This window comes from Dipodomys ordii, unplaced genomic scaffold (assembly GCF_000151885.1).
Source record: "Dipodomys ordii isolate 6190 unplaced genomic scaffold, Dord_2.0 Scaffold54, whole genome shotgun sequence".
NCBI classification, from domain to species: Eukaryota; Metazoa; Chordata; class Mammalia; order Rodentia; family Heteromyidae; genus Dipodomys; species Dipodomys ordii.
Window position 1 is genome coordinate 772,963 of NW_012267270.1, and position 13,812 is coordinate 786,774.

At 57.8% G+C, this 13,812-nt stretch overlaps 1 protein-coding gene across 1 annotated transcript in view; it reads left to right on the forward strand.

Annotated features, from left to right (window-relative positions):
* Kcnq1 (potassium channel, voltage gated KQT-like subfamily Q, member 1) overlaps nucleotides 1-13,812 on the forward strand; it is a 215,623-nt gene that overhangs the window by 157,985 nt on the left and 43,826 nt on the right. The window contains exons 12-14 of the mRNA XM_013020860.1: nucleotides 1,434-1,528; nucleotides 2,187-2,233; nucleotides 2,907-2,968. Of these exons, the coding sequence (XP_012876314.1) occupies nucleotides 1,434-1,528; nucleotides 2,187-2,233; nucleotides 2,907-2,968 (204 nt within the window). The remainder of the gene's footprint in view (nucleotides 1-1,433; nucleotides 1,529-2,186; nucleotides 2,234-2,906; nucleotides 2,969-13,812) is intronic.

Below are 13,812 nucleotides of genomic sequence, written 5' to 3' on the forward strand. Positions count from 1 at the left end.
CGTGCCCCACCCCCACCCCACCGGCCCGCCCGGCTGATAAGGCCCTGACCAGCGCCCCTGTGTCTGGCCTCTCAGCCCTTCAAGTTTGCCTTGAACATCCGCGCCCACCGAGGGCCGTCTGGCCGGCCGGCATTATCTTGGCTATCTCAGGGTCTGGCTGCCGCAGGGGACACTGGCTCCGGAGGTGGTGGATGGGCTCCCAAGCCTGGCCCCAGGCAACCACTTGATGAAGGCCTCACAAGCCCTGGCCAGACCCTGGTGGGGGCTCTGGGCTCCAAGATATGTGCCATCAGGCCTGGGCTGGGCTGGGGGTGTCAGAGGGGCATTGCTCCCTCCCCTCCCCCTCATCTTCATCCCAGAGCACTGAGTGCAATCGCCAGTGTGTCTGCAGAGCCCCCCCACAGCCCCTCCATGTGGTGGCCGGACACCCCCAGGGCAGGGCAGCCTACCGAGGGCCCCGGGCTCCTCCCTCCTCTTGCCCAGCCTCACCCGGCCTGCAGGGCCCACGAGCTTCCGCGGCCCTCTGGCCCACTCGAGGCTGACTGCTGTGACTCAGGATCCCTGGCGTGCAGGCAGAGGCCAGGCTTGCACGCCTTCTCACCCACCATCTTGTTTTGTTCTTACTCGTAGAAGTAAGGTTAAGCTCAATTCCCATCCTCCAGAAGAAAGGAAGTAGGCTCAGGGTCTCATCTTTCAAAAGAGGGAAACAGGCTTAGTAACTCAGAGAGAAAGGACTCAGGCTTAATACCTCTGTCTTAAAGAAGGAAGGAACAAGGCATAGTATCCCATCTTACAGAGAAGAGAACAAGGCTCAGCATCTCATCTTACACAAGGGAGGACAAGACTTGCTATCTCATCCTATTGAAGGGAGGATCTGAACTCAGCACCCCAGCTCAGAAAAGCACGGGGTGGCTGGGCATCAGTGGCTCACGCCTGTAATCCTAGCAACTCAGAAGAATGAGATCTAAGGATCACGATTCAAAGCCAGCCCAGGCAGGAAAGTCCATGAGATTCTTATCTCCAATAAACCACCAGAAAACCGGAAGTGGTGCTGTGGCTCAAGTGGTAGAGTGCTCACCTTGAGCTGAAGAGCTGAGGGACAGCGCCCAGGCCCAGAGTTCAAGCCCTACGACTGACAAAAAAAAAAGGCACAGGACACAGCCAGTGTGTCAAAAGTCAGCAAGGTGTTCTGGTAGGCACTGGCTGTGCACAGTGTGCCCTGGCTAGTGGGCCGGCTCTTCCAAGGCTGATGGGAACCAAATAGCAGCAGAGGGGGTGGCAAGGGGTGCTGGCCAGTCCTGTGGGGGGCGGAAAGAACACTGGGGCTGGGCCCCCAGCTCCCAAACCCCCGTCCCTGTCCCCCTCCTCCCCACCCCTGCGTGCACAGCCCAGCCTGCACGACAGGAGCTAATGGGTGTCTCTGTGGCCGGCAGCAAGCACGGAAGCCCTACGATGTACGGGACGTCATCGAGCAGTACTCTCAGGGCCACCTGAACCTCATGGTGCGCATCAAGGAGATGCAGAGAAGGTGGGCACGGGGCAGAGGAGGTGCATGGGGACATGGGGCCCTGGAGAACCTCACCATGGCATACCCCCTCAGCCCCGCCCCGGCCTCGGGGGGGCCCACGGGGAGCGGGGCCCGCCCAGCCCTGGCTTCGGCAATGACGGGGAGCTCGAGCTGCCCCAGACCATCCCACGGAGTCTCCCAGCTCACCGTCTTTGGGTCTCCCACTGCCAGCCCAGACTAGGGGACCCCGGCACCGGAGCCCACGCGCTCTGGGCTCTGGCTGGAGTCCTTGTTCCGTTGGAAGCAGTGGGTCTTGGAACCCAGTCTGGGCTCACACCATGGTGGGCTAGCCTGGGCAGAAAGCTCCACGGCTGGGCTGGGAAGCTAGCTGTGTGCTGCAGGGTACTGCTGGGCGAGCGTGCCGGCCAGAGGGGCTCAGGGACTCCCCATCACGGCTCTCCCTCACCCTACCGAGACAGGAAGTCCAAGGGGTACCCCAACGTTTGCCCCTCATTTCTGAGTTTCCCTCATAGCTCTCTTAGGAATCTGGGTCTCTGGGGGCTCAGGAGCCTCTTATTGGGTCTTGGGTGGCGAGGGTGACACCCCGGGAGGGTGGTGGACGCTGGGCACCGTGTGTTTCGCTGGCCAAGTGCGAGCTGCTGTCCCTCGTCCCTTCCAGGCTGGACCAGTCCATCGGGAAGCCCTCTCTGTTCATCCCCATCTCAGGTGGGTTTCTGCAGGGTCCGGGGCCCGGAAGATGTCGGGAGCCATGGGGCCCCCAGAGTGCGTGCCACACACACACACACAGGTCAGCCCAGCCTGAGCAGAGCAGCCTTAGGCACCACAGGGGACCGTGAGGAGTGTGCCAGGGGTGTGAGGGTCCTGCGAGTCCCCAGGGTGCTGACCCGGGCTCTGGGTGCGGACTCTGGAGCGGAGGCCCCATCAGAAGGGGAAGCTGATGATGGGGGGGCTGGAGCTCCAGGACCTGCGGGTGGGGGTCTCGCCGGGCTCAGGACCCTAGGAGCTCTCAGGACACCACCCACGCCGCTCCACAGGCCCTCTGGATGGGGGCTGAGCCACACCGGGGGAGCACAGGCCAAGCTAACAGCTTGGGACAAGCCCGCATGGAGAAGGGGGCACGGGGTGGCAGAGTGGGTGTCATGGGGGGGAGTGGGCACAGGCCCACTGAGGGGGAAGGCCGCGGGCAGGATGCGCTCTGCAGACTCTCGGGGGTTGTGGAGTTGGGGTGAGCTGGGATGGTAGAAGCAGGCTGCACACCCCTCCTGCCCCCGCCCACCCCGCAGACGCAGGTGCCCCCACGGGACTTGGCCCTCCCCCCTCAGCCCTGCCAGCGCCCCCTGGGCCCACACATCCATGACCCAGGCGCTTTGTGTCATAGAGAAAAGCAAAGACCGAGGCAGCAACACCATCGGCGCCCGCCTGCACCGGATGGAAGACAAGGTAGGTTCGCCGTGCAGCCCGCTGTGAGCTGTGGGGTGACCCAGGGCCGGTCGTGATGACACCATCCTCCCTTGGGGCCGGCCCAGCGCCCCCAAGGCCGTCAGCCACGGCCCCTCTCAGCGCCGAGCGTGTGTGGAGGATGTGGGCTGGGCGTACGGGGACGCGTGGGTCTCTCCACCCACTGCGCTCTGAGGGGAGCCTGGTCCACCCAGCCTGGCCGAGCGCCCACTGAGCAGTTTCTCAATTGTCCAATGAGTGATGCTTTTACTGGCAAGTGACACCACGCGGCCACACGTCCCTCCCTGGGGTTCTCCGCCCTGCGTGGTCAGGGCACCGAGCGCTGGGAGGCATGCAGGTGCGGGGTAGCTCCTCCATACCCCACTGCCTGGGTGCCCCGAACCCCAGGGCACCACAGACTACATGCGCTGAGCCCCAGGGTGCCAGGCTCTGTGCCCACCAGCCAGCCTGCTTACTCCTACAGCATCCCTAATGAGCCATGGAAGGTTCTAGGGCCCTGAGGGCCCTTTCTGATGGCCCACTACTGCCTTCGAAGTCTCTGGGGTCTGAGGCGGGTTCCTCGGTCTACTTGGATGTTATCTGAAAGCAATTCAGAAGCTAAAAATAGTGGAATTTCAGTTGGGCGGGGAGGGTGAGTGCTCCGTTTCCCAGCAATGCCTGCTGCTGGCCCCTTTCCAATCAGGGCCGCAGCTGGGCAGGTGGGCAGGCAGAGCCCGCCCCACACAGGACAAGAGGCCCTACTCCTGAGCCCATCCTGGGCGTGGGGGCAGCCCTTGCCTGGAGGCTGGGGGAGGGGGAGGCTGGAGAGAGACAATGGGGTGCAGTGGAGAGGGAGGCCGGCCTCCAGACCCCGCTGAGGCCTCACAGCCGGCTCAGCCCACTGGGCACTTGAGGGTCGACTGTGGGGGACCACTCGGGCCCCCACAGTATAGTAGTATTGCTTGGTGGATGACCCAGGGGGAAGAGATGCAGTGTGTCTGGCGGGTTTGGAAGCTGAGACCTGGGTTGGCCCTCAGCAGCCGGGAGCCCCCCATGGTGGGCTCCTCACCCGGTGCCAAGGACCAGACCAGGCATTTGGAGGCATCAAGGAAAGGAGTCTGCCCACTGCCATGAGCCAGGCACCCCTGAGCGCAGAGCAGGGGGAGCTGCGTCCGGGGGTCAGGCAGTGTGCGTGGGAAGCAGTTGTCTATCCAGGCTGGGACACAGCCTCCAGTAGCCTCTTGGTGGGGGGGGGGGAGGGTCTGAGAAGGAGGACCTGGCTCTGGGCTGATCACAGTCAGTGGGTGGGCTTGGGCGGGGCCAGTGCCACCTTGGGGTGCAGAACGGTGTGCCCACGCTGCGTCTGTGCTCTACAACAAAAGGCGGTGTTTTCCAGAGTCCCTATCCCCAGGGCAAGGCTCGGGAGCAAGGCTGGACAGAGGCACGGAGCCCTGGCGGCCGGGTCGGCCCCGGGCTCCATGCCAGGCTGCCGCGGATCCGGGGAGACCCTGCGCGGGGCGCGCTGCACCTCGTACCGGGCTCGGCCCCCTGGGAGCCGCCAGCAAGGGCCGAGGGTGAGCCCCCTGCCCGGCACCGTGCGTCACACGGAGCCCGGGGGCCAGGCCCGGACCCTGGCCGCTCGTCCAGCCGCCGACACACAGGCAGCCGAGGGCCAGCATGGGTCCTCCGGTGGCAGCCTGCCTGGCCGCTCCCAGCCAGTGCCCTCCCCGCCCCCGCCCCTGGGGGGGGACAGGCCTGGGAAAGGGCTTTGCCGGACGCAGAGGGCACAGCAGCCGGACTGGGCCCCACGTTATCACCATTATCAACGCAGCCATCAGCATCACAGGCAGCCTGAGCGCTGTCCTGCTGACCTCCGGAGGTGGGGACAGGAAATCCCTGGGCACCAGGTCCACGGCAGCACCAGTGCCAGCCTCCTGGCCAACCCGGCCAGCCCTACCCACCTCGCCATGCCCCTCCCTGCGGAGCCTGCTGTGCTGCCGGCCAGAGGAAGACAAGGCCGCAGCCGGCTGCCCTGGCCCCAGGGGACCTGGGGTGGCGGGAGGCGGGCGGGAGGCTGGCGGGGGCCTTGGGGCTCAAGGCTGGCTTGAGGAGCATGGATGGGGGGGAACGGGGTGTCCCGTCGAGAGGAGTACCAACAGTGGCCGGCTGTGCTGGCTCCGAGGCGTGCCTCTGTGTCTCTAGTCGGGTGCCCTGCTCCCCACGTCCGGGCCACAGACACACCCTGAGGAGAACCCCAGGACCCCCTCTCTGCAAATGTCCCAAGAACCCTTGCTTGGCATCATCCTCTCATCCTCCGGGGCGCTCTATCCGCCTCTGCGCCCCGAGTACCCACCCCACGCGCCCCGAGTACCCGCCCCACGCGCCCCGAGTACCCGCCCCACGCGCCCCAAGTACCCGCCCCACGCCCCTCCATTGCACAACCTCCTCACAGCGCGGGGGGCGGAGGGGAGACCTCCGTGTGCGTGGTTAAGGACAGGAGGCTGTCTGCTCTTCCCCAGCAGCTTTGTCTTATTTGTCCAGACAAATCACTCTTTACAAGCGGGGAAACTGAGGCTTTGGGGCAGGCCCGGCAGCACAGTGGCCTCTCAGCGCTTGGGGGGTCAGGGAGGGGTCGTTCAGCCCTGTGCAGGCATCCTGGGAGAGGCGTCCTTAGGCGCTGCCCTGCGCGCACCCCTCTGCCCTGAAGGTGGCTGTCAGGTGAGGACAGTCTGGGTGCGCGTGGCCCCCGAGGTCTGCAGACCTGCAGGGGAGGCTGCGCCCACCTGGCTGGTGCACCTGGGGCTTCCGGGGACCAGCCCCCCTCCCTCAGACTTGATGTGGATGTGGGGCCCTGTTCATTTTGCAAGCTAAGGTCCTGCCAGTACCTGGAGCTCAGAGTGCAGCTATCATCATAGCTCCTCAAGGAGCCAAGATCGGAGGATCCTGGTTCAAAGGCAGCCAGGGCAGGAAAGTCTGTAAGACTCTTCTCAAATTAGAAAAAAAAAAAAGCCAGAAGCAAAGCTGTGGCTCAAGTTGGCAGGTAGATCACCAGCCGTGAGTGAAAAATCTCAGAGACAGCACCCACCCTCGTTCTAGTATACACACACACACATACATACACACACGTACACACACACGCACACACACGTACACACACGTACAAACACGTACATACACACGTACAAACACATGCACACACACACGCATGCACACACACATACACATGCATGCACACACACACACGTGTGCACGTTTTAAAAAAATAGCAGTGCCAGGGCTTAAACTCAGGTATTTGCTCTACCCCTTGAGCCACAACTCAGTTTTGTTTTTTGCTTTTTTAATTCAATTATTTTTTGGATAGGGTCTCGTGACCTTTGCTGGGCTGGACCTCAGTCCAGGTAGCTAGCTGAGCGCACTGGCATACACTGTAACACCAGCTTTTTTGTTAGCATGGGGGTCTTACTAGCTTTTGGCCATGCTCGCCCCAGACTTTGATCCTCCCATTCTCTGCCTCCCCAGTCCTGGGTATTCCAGGCCTGAGTCACTGTGTGAGGATAGCGCTGAGGGTAGTGCAGAGTCCCATTCTGCTGGTGACAGCTCAGAGTGTCCACTCACCTCACCCTGGTTTGCGGATGTGCCCGTGCCTGTTTATTATTCAGTGTTTATTGTGTCGGCTTTCTCTGGCTTCTGAGTCACGGGCTTACTTGTACCTTTACCAAGACCTTTGAGGAGACTGAATCATAGCTATTAACAGCATTTCAGTCTATAAATTTGTCCTCTAAAATACCTCTCAAACAGAATTCCCCACTGTTTCTTTTCTTCTATGTTGACTAGGCTAGCCTTGAACTCGGATCCTACCACATCAACCTCCCTAATAGCTGGGTTTACAGGCTTGTGCTTCTACACCCTGTGATTCAGTCAATCCAATTTAGCTTTCATTTTCACTCCCTTCTGTGTTTTTCTGACCTGCATTGTCTCTTGTTTATCTCTGGGGTTATGTAGCAGTGCAGGTCCCACAATGACTATGAACCGCAGCAGAACTTTCTAGTAACATTGCTCTGTTGTCAGGAAAAATATTCTGTGTGGGATCAGTGTCTGGGAATGTGTTGAGCTATGATTCAGGGCAAGATGTGTGGTCAGTTTTTGTCCAGTAGTTTTGGTGTGTGTGTGTGTGTGTGTGCGTGTGCGTGCCTGTGTGTGCGTGTGTGTGTGTGTGTGCTTGTAGGCGGGGCATACCCACTGGTATTGGGGTACAGGGCTGTGCTTCAATCCATGGCGCAAATCCTCTGTGTCTCCTGACCTGTCTTTATCTGCTCAGTGTGTACCCCAAAGCTGGAGAGGAAATTCTGCAAAAACTTTCTAAAAAACTCCTAAACTGGTTTTCTAAAAGTTTTTTATTTGTTTGTTTTTCCAGCAACGGAGAGGATGCTTGCTCGCTCTCTCTCTCTCTCTCCCTCTCTCCCTCTCACCCTCTCTCCCTCCCTCCCTCCCTCCCTTCATTTTTCCCTCCCTCTTTCTCTCCCTCTCCTGCCCCTCCCTCCCTCCCTCCACAGCCTTACCACCGGATGGCTTGGTTAGTCTTTTCTGCACCCAGTTCTGAGGGTGTAATGGTATCTCATTGTGGTTTTGATTTGCATTTCTCTAATGACTAATGATGCTGGACAACTTTTCATGTGCTTATTACCCATTCACAGTCTTCTCTGGGGAGATGTTTATTCAACTCTCTTGCCCATTTTCTAATTAAGTAGTCTGTTCTATTATTGAGTTGCGAGAGCTTTTTTTTTTTTTTAATAATGTTCTGGATACAAGTCCTTTATCAAATGTATGACTTGCAAAGCGTTTCTTCTGTTCTATGGCTGTCTTTTCATTTTCTGAGCTGCGTCTTTTAAGACACAGAAGGTTTTAATTTTAATGAAGCCCAGTGTCTCTTTTCTGGTATGGTCCATGCTTTTGGTGTTCTAAGCCCTCTTTTGCATAGTCTAAGGTCATGAAATTTTTCTCCTACTTTTTTTCCTTTTAGAAATTGTATAGTACTAGCTCTTATGTTCAAGCTTATGTTTGTTTTTGAGGTGATTCAGGGGTGAGGTATATCGTAAAAAATTCTTATTTTTCTGCTTTGTTTTCTTACTTGGTGGATAAATAAGAAATGATGCAGCGGCGCAGAAGCATTTGTCAAGTCATTGGCCGTAAGCGCTGGGCTTCGCTCGAGAACCACCCCTTCTGTGTGGGCAGCCAAAGCCGCTCAGTCCTGAAACCAAGCAGGACCCACTGCGGGTGACTGTTGATTTGAAGTCAGCGAGTATAAAGCTGCTTGTTTTTGTTTTTGGTGGTGGTGGTGGTGGTGGTGATTTTGTCATCCTTGTGGGGTTTGAACTCTGGGCCTGGGCGTGTCCTTAAGTTTTTCACTCAAGGCTAGCGCTCTACCACTGTGAGCCACAGCGCCTTTTCTGGTTTTCCGGGGGCTCATTGGAGACGAGAGTCTCACAAACTTTCCTGCCTGGGCTGACTTTGAACTGTGATCCTCAGATCTCAGCCTCCTGAGTAGCTAGGATGACAGGCGTGAGCCATCAGCACCCTGCAAATCTACTTGTTTTACTCTTTCCAAATGCATACAAATTATCGTATGAATTTTAGGAACAAGTTGCCGATCCTTACCCCCTCTAAAGAAGGAAGGAAGGAAGGAAGGAAGGAAGGAAGGAAGGAAGGAAGGAAGGAAGGAAGGAAGAGGGAAGGAAAGACAGAAAAACTAGCTAGGGTTTGTTGGGCATTGTATTGAAGCTCTGCATCCATTTGGGAAACTTTGACATACTAATAAAATGAGCTCTCACAGATCATGAACATAGTACATTTTTCTGCATGTGCTTGATCTACCTAAATTTCTTTCAGTCACACGTTGTACTTTCTGATGTATAAATTGTGCATTTGGGGTTAAATTCACTTCCATTCTTATTTGTCACACTACTAATAGAATCAGTCTCTTGATTTTTACTTTTGTTTATTACTAGTACATAGAAATGCAGTTGGTTTTTATGTGGATCTTGTCAACTGTAAACTTGCTATTCCTCATTGTAGTAGTTTCATTGTTGCTGCTGATTTCTGTGGATTTCTACACATGGAATCACATTAGTGTGCGAATGAGGCGGCTTTACTTTCTCCCTTCCTACCTGAACACCTTTTGTTTTTTCCTCCCTCCTTTCTTGCTTTCTCCCTCCCTTCTTTTCCTTCCTTTCTTCCTCCCTCCCTCCCTTCCTTTCTTCCTCCTTATCCCTGCCCTTCTGTTTCCTCTTCCTTTTTTCCTTCTTCCCTCCCTCCTTTTCTTCCTCCCTCCCCCCCCCCAGTCATACAGGCTCAGACCTGTAGCAACCTGTTGATGGATGAGTGGAGGCCTCAGAGACCCTCATTCTATCCTCTGCTTTCCCATGTGGTGAACATTGGCTGCGGGTCTCCGCCATCTTCCATCCGGCACGAGGTACTCAGAGCTCTACCGGGTCCTTGGTGCCATGGTGGAGGCTTTTCTCCTCTATCAGGAGGACTGTGTGTTGTTTCTCCCCTCTGCGAATGTGGTAGAATATGTGAAGTGACGCGGGGTGGAGAGCCAGCCTCCTGCTCCAAGGGGACTCCCGTGTGGCCCTGAGGCCTGATGCTTTCTCATTGCTGGCTTCCACGCCCTGCATTTTGTGAACGTGTCATCTCCGCATCCGTCCAAGGGGAAGCTGACTGCAGGTTTCCGACGTGGATGTCAGATGTGCAAGTGTCTGTTGGTTGATCTTTCCGCCGTGTGTCTAGCTGACTCCCTGTGTGAAGCCATTGAGCTCGCGGACACTTGGGTGTGATTTCTGTTTTATTTGAGTTGTGCCTAGCAGTGTGTTTGAGCTTTTTGAGTTTTGGCTTTTCCACTTGCTTGGCAGGTTGAGCCGTGCCCCCCACCCCCACCCCCGCCTTTTGCTCTGCTTCTTCTGAGACAGAGGCTGAGCGATCTCAGAGGACGGACGCAGCTTAGCACCCAGCAGGCGAGCTCGGGGCTTGGCCGTGATGGACAATGCCACCGGCAAAGCCTGTTCTAGAAATGGTGTAGACGCCTCGCTTCAGTCCGGCACTTAGCACCCAGCAGGCGAGCTCGGGGCTTGGCCGTGATGGACAATGCCACCGGCAAAGCCTGTTCTAGAAATGGTGTAGACGCCTCACTTCAGTCCGGCACGGAAAGTCTTCTTACTTTGGTTTTACTTTGCTAGTTCTTTTCCGTGGCGTCTGTCTTCTCTGCACTTGTTAGAATTGGGGTGCTGGTTTTGATGGGAGTTTTTGAGGCGCAGGGTGAGGCTGGGATTGAGGAGGAGCCCTGCTGTTCTCCCTCTCATGCTGGGGGAGGGGTCAGCGGTGACCCAGCCGGCCGGGCCTTCTAGGCTCAGTGCTTTCCAGACCTCTGCTTCCCAGAGGACCAGGACCCAGCCACAGACAGGCCCTGGCTTCCTGCAGCCAACACTGCGCCCTTCCCCAGACAGGGGCCGCCCGCCCTGTGTCTTCTCAGGAGAGAGTCCTGCCTCCGCTCACACTGAAGGCTGAGCCTCTGTGGGGCCCAGCTTTTGGGGGTATCTCTGCTCTCAGACCTCCCTCCTGGGCCTGGGTCGAAGCTTGGAATACCAAATGCTCTGAGGCCCTTTGGGGGTCCCCACCGAGCCCGCAGCCCCACCACCTCTGACTCAGCCCATGGGTGCTAGCCAGGGGGTCAGGTTTAATCTCAACAATCACTTTTTAAGAGAAACAGGCTGTGCATGGTGGCTCACGCCTGTAGTCCTAGCTACTTGCGAGGCTGAGATCTGAGGATCATAGTTGGAAGCCAGCCCAGGGGAAGAAATTTTTCATGCTCCATCTTAACCAATGACTGGGCATAGTAGCACAAGCCTGTCATCCCCAGGGACACAGGGAGCCTCGTTCAGGAGGTTCACAGCCCAGACCAGTCAGGACATACAAGACCCTGCCTTGAAAATAACCAATACAAACTAGGACTGAGGGCTGGGAAGGTGGCTCAGTGGAGTGCTTGCTCGCACGCATGAGGCCCTGGGTTCCAGTCTTCAGCACCACATACACAGAAAAAGCCAGAAGTGGTGCTGTGGCTCAAGTGGTAGAGCACTCGCCTTGAGCTGAAGAGCTGAGGGACAGCGCCCAGGCCCTATGACTGGAAAAAAAATACAAAATACAAACTAGGACTGAATGAATGGCTCAGCTGCTGCAATGCCTAGCAAGTGTGAGGTCCTGAGTTCAGGCACTTGTGTCACTGAAATAAAACAAGAGAAATAAGAGAAACAAGTGAAGCAGGTTAGCCAGTCTATCCCAACAGCCATCATGTCGACAGATAGTCAGCTTGGAAACCTGCAGGAATCGCTGGCATTGAACTCCTTCATTCTGGGTCATCGAGAAGGGCTGGTGGTTTGAAACTTAGGCGCTGTCTCAATTCCAAAGGACGTTTGCCTGGGGACAAGCATGTGGTCATTTAGATTTCATAGACTTTACACACAGGGAAAAGAGATTCCTACGTCTAGTGCTTCTGAAAAGCTCCCCCACAACTCCTCCAAGGGTCTGCCTCTCTGCCAGTTATAATTACATCCTTAAAATTGACTTCTGGTGGCTCACGCCTGTCATCCCAGCGACTCAGGAGGCTGAGACCTGAGGATCGTGGTGCAAACCAGCCGGACAGGAAAGTCTGTGAGACGCTTTATCTCTAATGAACCAGCAAAACACAGAAGTGGAGGGGTGGCTCAAGCAGTAGAGCACCATCCTTGAGCAAAGGGCCAAGCAAGAATACCAGGCCCTGAGTTCAAGCTCCAGCACAAATCAAAAAAATGGTTGACTCCAATAAGCAGCATTTCCAGGTCTTTCGAGCACACAGCTGGTGGCTGCGCTGTGTGTGGGGTGAGCTGCGATCAGGGGGAAATGCGGGGGGCGGGGAGTCTGGGCAGCCTCCGGGTCTCCACACCCCTTCACCACCTGGCGGGCTCCATCCTCACACAGCTCCTGGTCTCCACCGGAGCCCCAGAGCCCAGACCCCACCACCCCGGATCCCGCTCTTCCTGCAGCGGCCATCAGCCGCCTTGACTCCCCCCCCTGGAGGGTGACACCCTGGCTGATTGCCGTGCCCAGCCCCACCGCCACTCCCATTAGACCCCTGCGCCCCCTTGGGGCTGCTGTCCCCCCCTCTCCAGTCTCAGGACTCCCCAAGGAAGCATCATTCATGTGCTATTCTGGGAGCCAGTTATTTTAAGGTCCTGAGGCGTGGTCTCGGGGGTGGGGGAGCCCGGAGGTTCTGGTCCTCCAGTCAAACCACACAAGCCCTGTTTTGTCATGTGAGCCTCCTTTGACCCGGAGCCCCGCTGCGTGCTGCACCCCCGCCCGGCCCCCTGAGCCTCGGTCCCAGCTGCTCCTCTGAGGCCTGTGGCTAGGCCACGCTCCCTCCTGAGCGCAGCCTGAGGTCTGACCAGGGGCGTGGCGGCCAGCTCTGCAGCCTCCTCTCAGGAGACCCCGCACAGCCACGAGCCATGGGATGTCCCTGGGGGGCCCCGGGATGTTGACCTGCACCACGGCAGGCAGGGCCACGCGAGGGACCTGCATCTGCCCGCCTTCCCACCCACGGCCCAAGGAAGAGCGTGGACTAGCGCACCGGCAGGACACCGTCACTGCTGGGTGGCTCGCAGCTGCCGAGGAACAGCGGCTCACGTCTATAATCCCAGCTACCTGGGGAGTGGAGATTGGGGGAGAGTGGCTTCATCTCAACAAATAACCGGGTGTGGTGGTACACGCCTGTCACCCCAGCTATGGGAAAGGAACAAAGAGCAGGATCATAGTCCGGGGTTGATCTGGGCATAAACGCTGATGCCTATTTAAAAAGTAAAAGGAAGCCGGATGCCGGTGGCTCACGCCTGTCATCCTAGCTACTCAGGAGGCTGAGATCTGAGAATTGAAGTTCAAAGCCAGCCCAGGCAAGAAAGTCCATGAAACTCTTATCTCCAATGAACCACCAGAAAACCGGAAGTGGCTCATGTGGTAGAGCGCTAGCCTTGAGCTGAAGAGCACAGGGACAGCGCCCAGGCCCGGAGTTCAAACCCCACAACTGACAAAAAAAGTAAAAGGAAGCACAAAAGGGTGTGGCTCAGGCACTAGGGCCGCCGTGTGGGAAGTGCAAGTCCCGAGTTCAAACCCTAGTACCAGGCGCGCCTCGGTGGCAGGAGCGAGCCCTTGGAGCTCCTTGAATGGCGGGCATGGGAGGCCCGATACCAGTGCCAGACGCCGCCTCTGCGTGGCCCCAGCCCTGGGGGCCCCGGCGTGGGGTGCTTGGAGGGGACACTGAGGCACAGGGGCCTTTCGTTTTGGCTCAGAGTAGACATGGTGGCTGACCACAGGCCAAAGAGAGGCCAAAGCACAGACGGTGACTTGGAAGCAAAATATCCGCCAGCCCCACCCGCCCCAGGCCCACCCTGTTCTGCTGCACGCCGGCCTGCGCATCCTCCTGTCCGCCTCTCCGGAGCCTAAGCAGCAGCCCGGAACAGCCCGGCGCCAAAGCAACCCTGTGCCCCCCACCCCATTCCAAGAGGGAGCCCCAGGCCCGGTCCAGCCCTTCGTGGCTCTGGTCCGGCTCTGCCATGTCTGACACGCACCCTGTACACATGCGCACAGGTGCATGCCAGCCGGGCCTCCGGCCGTGGGTCACTGTGCACTGGCTAGTGCTGCCCCTGGAACTCGCTGGCCTCATGGGCTGGCCACGAGGCCTCCTGAGTACTGAGCACCGGACTCAGCACCCAGTGCTGTTAGAGGAATAGTGCCGATCCCCCGCTAGGCCAGAGGCCTCCTGAGTACTG